The 10,437-nt window shown below is 39.6% G+C and overlaps 1 protein-coding gene across 1 annotated transcript in view; it reads left to right on the top strand.

Annotated features, from left to right (window-relative positions):
- The first annotated feature begins 1,260 nt into the window (after nucleotides 1–1,260).
- The window catches only part of LOC133623034 (erlin-2-like), a 40,938-nt gene continuing 31,761 nt past the window's right edge, over nucleotides 1,261–10,437 (top strand). Inside the window, exons 1-8 of the mRNA XM_061985950.2 lie at nucleotides 1,261–1,331; nucleotides 4,922–5,047; nucleotides 5,134–5,241; nucleotides 8,033–8,114; nucleotides 9,243–9,289; nucleotides 9,430–9,491; nucleotides 9,567–9,692; nucleotides 10,287–10,360. Coding sequence (XP_061841934.1) covers nucleotides 5,135–5,241; nucleotides 8,033–8,114; nucleotides 9,243–9,289; nucleotides 9,430–9,491; nucleotides 9,567–9,692; nucleotides 10,287–10,360 — 498 coding nt within the window. The 5' untranslated portion in view covers nucleotides 1,261–1,331; nucleotides 4,922–5,047; nucleotide 5,134. The remainder of the gene's footprint in view (nucleotides 1,332–4,921; nucleotides 5,048–5,133; nucleotides 5,242–8,032; nucleotides 8,115–9,242; nucleotides 9,290–9,429; nucleotides 9,492–9,566; nucleotides 9,693–10,286; nucleotides 10,361–10,437) is intronic.

Below are 10,437 nucleotides of genomic sequence, written 5' to 3'. Positions count from 1 at the left end.
AATTATGGAATGGATTAAGCAAAGCAATCAAACAATGTACTAATATGATCCACTTCAAGAAACTCTTCAAACTTAAAGTGTTTACAAAGTACAAAGAAGAAGAACCATGATAAACATTCTGAATTTATTTAACTCATCCATTCTTTCATTCTTTCACTCACAAAATAATCTTACTTATTTCAACATATGAAATGTAACTTACTTCACCAATTATCATTTATTTACTTATTTTATTGTGATTAAAGGGTGGAGTGCCATCTCCGGGTTGGGGAGGAGATCTTGCCCCAAGTGAAGGAGTTCAAGTACCTCGGAGTCTTGTTCACGAGTGAGGGAAGAGTGGATCGTGAGATCGACAGGCGGATCGGTGCGGCGTCTTCAGTAATGCGGACGCTGTATCGATCCGTTGTGGTGAAGAAGGAGCTGAGCCGGAAGGCAAAGCTATCGATTTACCGGTCGATCTACGTTCCCATCCTCACCTATGGTCATGAGCTTTGGGTTATGACCGAAAGGACAAGATCACGGGTACAAGCGGCCGAAATGAGTTTCCTCCGCCGGGTGGCGGGGCTCTCCCTTAGAGATAGGGTGAGAAGCTCTGCCATCCGGGGGAGCTCAAAGTAAAGCCGCTGCTCCTCCACATCGAGAGGAGCCAGATGAGGTGGTTCGGGCATCTGGTCAGGATGCCACCCGAACGCCTCCCTAGGGAGGTGTTTAGGGCACGTCCCACCGGTAGGAGGCCGCGGGGAAGACCCAGGACACGTTGGGAAGACTATGTCTCCCGGCTGGCCTGGGAACGCCTCGGGGTCCCACAGGAAGAGCTGGACGAAGTGGCTGGGGAGAGGGAAGTCTGGGCTTCCCTGCTTAGGCTGCTGACCCCGCGACCCGACCTCGGATAAGCGGAAGAAGATGGATGGATGGATGGACTTATGGAGTTAATTGTGAATAAATTGAGAACAGGAAGTGAACAAAAGTTTTAGCAACTGTTATGTAAAAGAAAAGGGGTAGGATTAAATAAGCTCTGCTTCTTCCTACTCCTTTTCGAACATGTTGAAAAGAGAAACTGGAGATTGTGGTGTATCATGTTGTATACTTGCATGTTCGAAATAAACTCAAACTCAAACTCAAACTCAATGGAACTGGAACATTTTAAGGAATCATCCAAGCTGTTCCACAGTTCCACAACTTGTAGTACAGTCTTTCCTCCACTAGAGGCCGATAGCGCTCCGAGTAACCCAAGGACAGCAACACGGCGAAAGTGTGAAGAAGTTGTCAGGTGCTTGAGGTGCGTTGTGCTTCTCTCCTGTCCGCCGTTTTTTTTTGGACTAAAATCAAAGGTAAGAACCTTCCAGCAAGGACGCTTACACTTTGCAGCCTGCATGCGGTAATATAACGTGTCGCTACCTGTCGTCCTCATGTCAACTTGTCTGGGGAACATGTTTGTTACATTCTAGCCTTAGCTCGGTTTAAATTACTCACAATAGTAACGTGGAAATGAAGGTTCCGACCGCCAGATAGCGAACATTAGAGCAAAAACATGTACTCTAAACTAAAAATGACACGGTAAAGGCAACTTTAGCCTCGCAATCTCAGTTAATATTGGAATCCTGAAGCCTGTTTTAGAGATTTTAATGTCTGCTGTTTAATCACTTTCCAATGGAACCTCGTGTTTAAAGTCATTCGGCACAATGATACTACCTACAGTTTATTTTGCTGATTGCCACATTTTGAATTGATTTGGACAGACTAGCCAGCGACAAAAGGGGAAGACACTTACACTAGAAAATGGGGATGTAGTTCATGGACAACGACTATAATGGTGTCATTTAGACAATATAGTGCTGTTCCAAATGGTTATGTCGTTACCGGAAGTGACGATTGCATGTTTCCGCTCGCTGTTGTGTCTCATTCTAGCTTACCGCTTGTTATTTGGTGGATCTAAAATATTTAAAGCGCTCAAAATAAATCAACTTCAAACAAAGTATAGTTAGTTAATTAAAACATGTAATAAGACTAACTAATTAGTTAATTTTAAAACAATTATTACAACCATAATAAACGTCATACTTGCCAACCTTGAGACCTCCGATTTCGGGAGGTGTGGGGGGGCGGGGAGGGCGTGGTTGAGGGCGTGGCTAAGAGGGGAGGAGTATATTTACAGCTAGAATTCACCAAGTCAAGTATTTCATATATATATATATATATATATATATATATATATATATATATATATATATATATATATATATATATATATGTCTTAATAAGTTTATCCAAAAAATAGTGCTTGATACCGTAGTAGAGCGCAATATATGTATGTGTGGGAAAAAAATCACAAGACTATTTCATCTCTACAGGCCTGTTTCATGAGGGGGGGGTTCCCCTCAATCATCAGGAGATTTTTATTATATATATATGTATATATATACATATACATATATATATATATATATATATATAAGAAATACTTGACTTTCAGTGAATTCTAGCTATAAATATATATTTATTTTATTGTATGTATATATATATATATAAAAGAAATACTTGAATTTCAGTGTTCATTTATTTACACATATACTTGTTGAGTTAAGGGTTGAATTGTCCCTCCTTGTTCTATTCTCTGTCACTATTTTTCTAACCATGCTGAACGTCCTCTCTGACATTGCTGTGTGGCACGCACAAAAGTGCTTTCATCAAATACACTAGATGGCAGTATTGTCCTGTTTAAGAGTGTCACAACATTGCTGTTTACGGCAGACGAACTGCTTTACGGCAGACCAAAACATGACTGCTGTTGTTGTGTGTTGTTACCGCGCTGGGAGGACGTTAATGAAACTGCCTAACAATAAACACACATAAGGAACTAAGAACTCGCCCTCGATCATTCTACAGTTATAACGTCATTGGGCAGGCACACCGCGGACCTGAGTCCGCCTGAATTTCGGGAGATTTTCGGGAGATAATTTGTCCCGGGAGGTTTTCGGGAGAGGCGCTGAATTTCGGGAGTCTCCCGGAAAATCCGGGAGGGTTGGCAAGTATGATAAACGTGGACATTAATATTTTCGTGCAGGCAGAATTTTGGACACATTAGGTAATGCAGTTACACAATCATATTATTATTTTTATGCTATTCTTACATGGGGGGAAACAATAGTAAAAAAAAAAATTAAGAAAAATTAGCAAAAAATGGTAAGTAATGAGGAAAAAATAGAAATGTAACTAATAAATTAATAATATACTGAGTAACCTATAGCTTAGTATTTTTCAACCTTTTTTGAGCCAAGGCACATTTTTTGCGGTATAGCTCGGTTGGTAGAGCGGCCGTGCCAGCAACTTGAGGGTTGCAGGTTCAATCCCCGCTTCCGCCATCCTAGTTATTGCCGTTGTGTCCTTGGGCAAGACACTTTACCCACCTGCTCCCAGTGCCACCCACACTGGTTTAAATGTAACTTAGATATTGGGTTTCACTATGTAAAGCGCTTTGAGTCACTAGAGAAAGGCGCTATATAAATGTAATTCACTTCACTTCACTTCACTTGAACAAATCTGGAGGCACACCGCCAGCAGAAATCATTAAAAAAAAACGAAACAGTAAAAAGTCGTTGTCGCAATTGTTGGATATGACTTTAAAGCATAACCAAGCATGCATCAATATAGCTCTTGTCTCATAGTAGGTGTACTGTCACCACCTGTCACATCACCCCCTGACTTATTTTGAGTTTTTTGCTGTTTTCTTGTGTGTAGTGTTTTAGTTCTTGTCTTGCGCTCCTATTTTGGTGGCTTTTTCTCTTTTTTTTGGTATTTTCCTGTCGCAGTTTCATGTCTTCCTTAGAGCGATATTTCCCGCATCTACTTTGTTTTAGCAATCAAGAATATTTTAGTTGTTTTTATCCTCTTTGTGGGAACATTGTTGATTGTCATGTCATGTTCGGATGTACTTTGTGGACGCCGTCTTTGCTCCACAGTAAGTCTTTGCTCCACAGTAAGTCTTTGCTGTCGTCCAGCATTCTGTTATTGTTATTTGTAGCCAGTTCAGTTGTAGTTTCGTTCTGCATAGCCATCTCTAAGCTTCAATGCCTTTTTTTGGGGGCACTCACCTTTTGTTTATTTTTGGTTTAAGCATTAGACAGCTTTTTACCCGCACACTGCCTCCGGCTGTTCCTGACATCTACAAAGCAATTAGCTACCGGCTGCCACCTACTGATATGGAAGAGTATTACACGGTTACTCTGCCAAGCTGTGGACAGCACCGACACTCAACAACAACACATCATTTGCGGACTATAATTACTGGTTTGCAAAAAATACTTTTAACCCAAATAGGTGAAATTAGATAATCTCCCACGGCACACCAGACTGTATCTCACGGCACACCAGTGTGCCGCGGCACAGTGGTTGAAAAACACTGCTGTAGCTGACACAATTGTTTTCCGCCCGAATGCAGCTGAGATAGGCTCCAGCACCCCCTGCGACCCCGAAGGGGATAAGCGGTAGAAAATGGATGGATGTTTTATTGATATTGATTACCTGTCTATCGCGATGTATATTGATATCGTTTTATCGGCCCAGCCTTAGTTTAGTGCAATATCCAGGTACTGGCCGTCCACTCAACTTCACTATAAACGCACCAATGCATGTAAAATAGTAAGTTTGAACTAAAATAAAATGAGTTTTGCAGTTCTAGTAATGTTTCACAGAGGATCTAACCCGCTTACTTGTTTTTTGTTGACCAAACAAAAAAATAATTGGCTAATGAGGAGAAAGGTCATCCAGATAGTTGATCTCATGTCTCCATGTTATTAAACATTAGCTCTTCAAGCATCAGAGCTCGGATTTAACATTAATACTTTCAATATGATTCCTCGTACCTTTTAAAGGTATTGTGAGTTCATTTTACCACCAGAAATGACCATCTCTCATACTTTAGGCTCAATCCTCTTTAAGGGTGACAAAGGTCAGCTGAAGCCAGGATAAGCCTTAGCTGAGAGGAGATAACCAGGTAGCAAGAAGCCGGCATACATGCGCTACTCCACAGACTGCTGACTAAATGCAGGTCAGATTTTCTGTTGACATTGTATTCAGGATTGTAGCTACTCGCTGCTGATTATTACATGCTGTCTTGTCTGTTTTGTTCACCAGGATGGCACAGTGGGGTGCCATATTCTCAATTATTGTGGCTCTTGCTGGAGCAGCACTTTTGGCTTCCGTGCACAAGATCGATGAAGGCCACACTGGAGTTTACTACAGGTGAGTGAGCAGCATGCTTGGATGTTTTGTGCCTGACATGTCAAGAGGTATCTAGTCTGTTTAGCTGTTAACCTGAGCCATCTGCTTCAAATCTGTCTTTGAAAGTTACCTCGTTATTTGTCAGTGTCATAAATATCTCATTGCCGTGGAGTAAATTGGACGGTGCTAGTGTTGAATGACATCTTCTTGTGTCCTGTTTTGACAGTTGGAAGGGTTCCAGTTAAGCTTTTGACTAAATTCCTTTTTTAGACTGACAAATTTAACGAGTTCATAGTTATCTGCGAGCTTGCGTCATGTGAATTTGACTTAAAGATAATTTCTGTATTGATTCTGGAATATACTAAGAATTCGACAGAACACCAAATAGTCTATGTAGAATATAGTGTTACCGAATATAGTTGTAACCGAAAATGTATCATTTCAAGGTTTTTTTGTTTGTTTGTTTCAAAAAGTTGTAAGAATTACAGTGTTTTTAAAGATAAAATTGCATCTTTATATTTTATTACCGTATTTTTCGGAGTATAAGTCGCACCGGAGTATAAGTCGCACCTGCCGAAAATGCATAATAAAGAAGGAAAAAAACATATATAAGTTGCACTGGAGCCCGGCCAAACTATGAAAAAAACTGCGACTTATAGTCCGAAAAATACGGTATATATTTTTTTGTAATCAAAGTGTTTTGTGTGACACTTTTTAATGTGCATTCACATTAAGTAATTATTTTCTGAGCTTTTATGTTTTTGACATGAATGTTCCAAAAATATGCACCTCGGGATAGGTTGATTGGCAACACTAAATTGGCCCTAGTGTGTGAATGTGAGTCTGAATGTTGTCTGTCTATCTGTGTTGGCCCTGCGATGAGGTGGCGACTTGTCCAGGGTGTACACCGCCTTCCGCCCGATTGTAGCTGAGATAGGCTCCAGCGCCCCCCGCGACCCCGAAGGGAATAAGCGGTAGAAAATGGATGGATGGATGTTGGGAGTTGTATCTCCAGTTTACCACCAGGTGGCCTTCCCATCCTAGTGTTTTGGTTGATATTGTAGACATCCTGTTCTCGGCATCACACAGATGGGAGCAGGGAAGCCTTATCATTTCTGTGTCCTTTTACAGGACCATGCAAAATGTGTCCGAGGCCTGATCCATGTTTCATCTGAGATTGCTACGACAAGCGTGCTTTTATTTTGAATGCCTGATATTACTGGCTAGAAGATGTAATACGCTGCTTAGTGGTCTGTAGAACGTTACCAACTATTTCAAATGGCAAAAATTAGGATTATTGTCTGAAATGTCTGAGGAAATTACTGGTATTTGACAAATTTGCAAGGTCAAGCATCATTTGCAGGGATTAGTAAAATTTCTATTGTTTGGCGCAATCCCAACAATGCAAAAATGGAATACTGGAGAGTCTGAAAACTACAAACATAAGAAATGAGTCTGAAGCCTAACTCAAGGTTTAGATAGATAGATAGATAGTTAGTTAGTTAGTTAGTTAGTTAGTTAGTTAGTTAGTAAGTACTTTATTGATTCCTTCAGGAGAGTTCCCTCAGGAAAATTTAAATTCTATTCCAGCAGCAGTTTACAGAATTGAGATCGAATTTAAAAAGTAAATAATGGGGGTATAAATGGAAACAAAATAGACAAAGATTACAATAACAAAAAAAATAAAAGGTAACAATGACAATAAAAATATAACAGTCAAATAAGAATATAACAAGAGAAACTAGGCAGTAGTGACCATGTTATGAAAAAGTATTGCACTGTTATTGTTTTGCATCCCCTGTCATCCTAGTACCCCCCTCTCCCTACAGTCTAATGGCGTGTGGGACAAATTAGTTTTTGAGTCTATTAGTCCTGCACTTGGGATGAAGCAGTGTAGCATTGAACAGGCTCCTCTGGCTACTGATTACGGTATGCAGAGGGTGACTGGCATCATCCAGGATGCTCACTAGTTTTTCCACAGTCCTCTTCTCTGCCACCGTCACCAGTGAGTCCAGTTTTATTCCGATCGTAGAACCGGCCCACCTGATCAGTTTCTCCAGTCTTAGATGTACTGCCCCCTCAGCACACTACAATGTAGTACAGAACACTGGCAACCACAGACTGGTAGTACATCTACAAGAGTTTTTTTTACAGATGTTGTTTGCCGACATTTTGGAATTTGGCACACATTTTGACTTTTGAATACGCAAGTTCGCTTTGCTGCTCTCCAGGTACACATTTTTTTTTGCATTTTGCCAGTTTTCAATTTCGGGTTTAATCTCTTAAACCTGAACACTATACCAGCTCGCTCCTCCCCCTACAAAACATCCTGCGTAGTATTCCGTGCACTTCTAAAAAAATATAACCTTGTGTTGCACCAATGACCAATCACAGCCTTTATACGGCTGTGATTGGTCTGCTTTTTTACATTATTACCTGTGCGTATGTATGACTCGTTCAGAGGACACGACATCTGCTCTGATTTTGTATTATCATTTGCAGTAAAAGTGACTGATATGTCATGTGCGCAACCGAGACAAAGAGGGGGTCTCTTAAGTGCGACCCATGGCTCATTTATTTATTGGCACGTTATATCCAAGGAGTATTCCGACTGCTCTAGATACTTTTGGTAACAAGTTTGGTTTGCCAATGGAGGGAGATTTTTCTCGTATAATTGTGGCCAAATTCAAAAAATCTCAGGAACATTTGACTGGTGCTGTTGTATTTTTCAGTTATCTTTTCTGTTATGTCCTTGTTGAGTTTGTTTTACAATCTGTCTCTATATTACTGGGTTACTTGTGTTTTCATCCAGGGGAGGAGCTCTTTTGACCACCACCAGTGGACCTGGTTTCCATCTTATGCTTCCATTCATCACCACCTACAAGTCTGTTCAGGTGATCCAAGTGAATAATCAAGGCTCATGGTGACAATAATACGTATTGTAGATTCAAACATCTCGCACAAATGAAATCACAACATATTTATACTGATGTTAAACCACACACGTTATATAATGTACACCAGGGTTCTTTGAAGTTTTCCAGACCAAGGAACCCCAAACTGATGGATAGGGGACCCCTTACTTATATATCCTGTATACAATTGTGTTTTAAATTAAATTGCACTAATTACTACCAGGTATCTGCAGCACTAATCGCTAGCAATCTCAAATGCTAAAATGAATACAATAATGTCATTATTTATTCATGGTTTTATTTCAAACTTACATGGTACAGTGAGTATGGTGTCCATGTCGTTGTAGTTTGTAAACTACATTACAGTGTGTTAATGTGTATTTGAAGACATTTTAAGTTTGTGAAAACATTGCCACAGAAATTAAAAAAAATATTTAAAATAAAGACAGTCTTACCAATCAAAAATGTAATGAACCCTCTGCAGTACGTCTGCAGACGCCCTGTTGAAGACATCTACTGTACACTGTTCTAGTGCTGTGTGATACGGACTAAAATATGAATCTCGATCATGATACAGTTTTTTTCTTCCTTGTAATCATGTGTATGTACATATGTATATGTATGTATATACCTGGATATCTACTCTGTCAGACAATTTTAACATTGTCTCTGTACTGTTTCATGCAGTGTCTTCAATAGTTATAGACACGTTGAAGTCATTCATAATTACTTTTTGGCGCCTTGTTTTGCAGATTACCATTGTTCGGTCGATGTATACATTTTTTAATCCAAACTAAAACCAAACAAATATGTTCCTCTACCCTCTTTTTGGCACAGATTTTTCTTTGGGTTTTTGTTGGTTTGGCTTCCATTGTGCTTTCCGTCTTTGCTGTAATGGCAGACTGCTATTCTGCTGAAATTACATTAGCTGTAGCCCCGATGTTAAAATTACAATATTAACAATAGAGAATAATATTGTACCATAGGCCATTTTGTCATACTACAATATATATTGTATTGCACAGCACTACTGATTGGTCATGAATTTTAGTAAATTGCTCCTGGCATCTGTAAAATGGTATAAATTGTATTATTCCTGCCTTGTAGACGACACTGCAGACAGACGAGGTGAAGAATGTTCCCTGTGGCACGAGGTAGGGTTCCTATTTTGGTTATTTTCAGTAGTATCACATTTTACACTCCACGCATGCATGTGTAATGATACACTCTGTATAAAATAGTTTTAGGTATTAATAGTTTGACTAACTTTAAATATTGAAACTCTCGACTCAAGTGGAGGAGTGATGATCTACTTTGATCGCATAGAGGTGGTCAACTACCTTGTTCCTTCAGCAGGTAGGAAATGCAATCATGTGTAAAACAAGTGTGCATGTTGCGTGTTGGCCATAATGCATGCCTCTTTCTCTGCAGTGTTTGACATAGTGAAGAACTTCACTGCGGACTACGACAAAGCCTTGATATTCAACAAGGTGCACCACGAACTCAACCAGTTTTGCAGTGTTCACTCTCTGCAGGAGGTCTACATTGGCCTGTTTGGTATGTACAGAACAGGAACATCTGCTTGGAAGCACCTAATACTTAAAGTCAATCCTAAAAAGAATGCACCCTTTGCATTTCAGCAACATTTTTAACATAAGTGAATTTCCACCTAGTGGGAATATTTTCATAGCTAGAACAAAAAAGAAAACGGTTTACTACCTTCTTAATACATTTTTCAACATTATGAGCACTGTCGAGACATGAAATAACACCCTTTAGTCACCTTGGTACTTTTTTATTGTAATATAGTAATACTGCTTGAGGCTCAGCCAATCAGTGGTCACAATACTGAGCAGTGTGATCGGACTGGTTTGGTCTCATCTAATGGCCAATGCTACTGTAGTATCTATATTTTTAGTTCATTTAGCCATGTTTATGCTTGGCAAAGGATGACCGTAATAAAAATGGTTTCTGGAAGGTCAGTAGTGTACTGTTCTTATTGTTAAAACATACACAATATGGACTAAAGTCTGAGGACACACAATAACGTTTAAGGACTGCACCACATTTTTTTATATGATTCCAGGGTTCAGTTGCAGTAGTTCAGTCCAAAGTGCATTCTTATCTAAACACCATCCATCTCTTCCACAGACCAAATTGATGAAAACCTCAAAATAACCTTGCAAGAAGATCTAACAGGCATGGCACCTGGTCTCATCATACAGGTACTGTAAAAATATTTGAAAATACACAATGACCCAAAAGCTTTGTTTAGTTTGACATTTTGTAACTATCTATTTCA

This window comes from Nerophis lumbriciformis, linkage group LG12 (genome assembly GCF_033978685.3).
Source record: "Nerophis lumbriciformis linkage group LG12, RoL_Nlum_v2.1, whole genome shotgun sequence".
NCBI classification, from domain to species: Eukaryota; Metazoa; Chordata; class Actinopteri; order Syngnathiformes; family Syngnathidae; genus Nerophis; species Nerophis lumbriciformis.
This window is presented reverse-complemented; position numbering and strand designations above follow the sequence as displayed.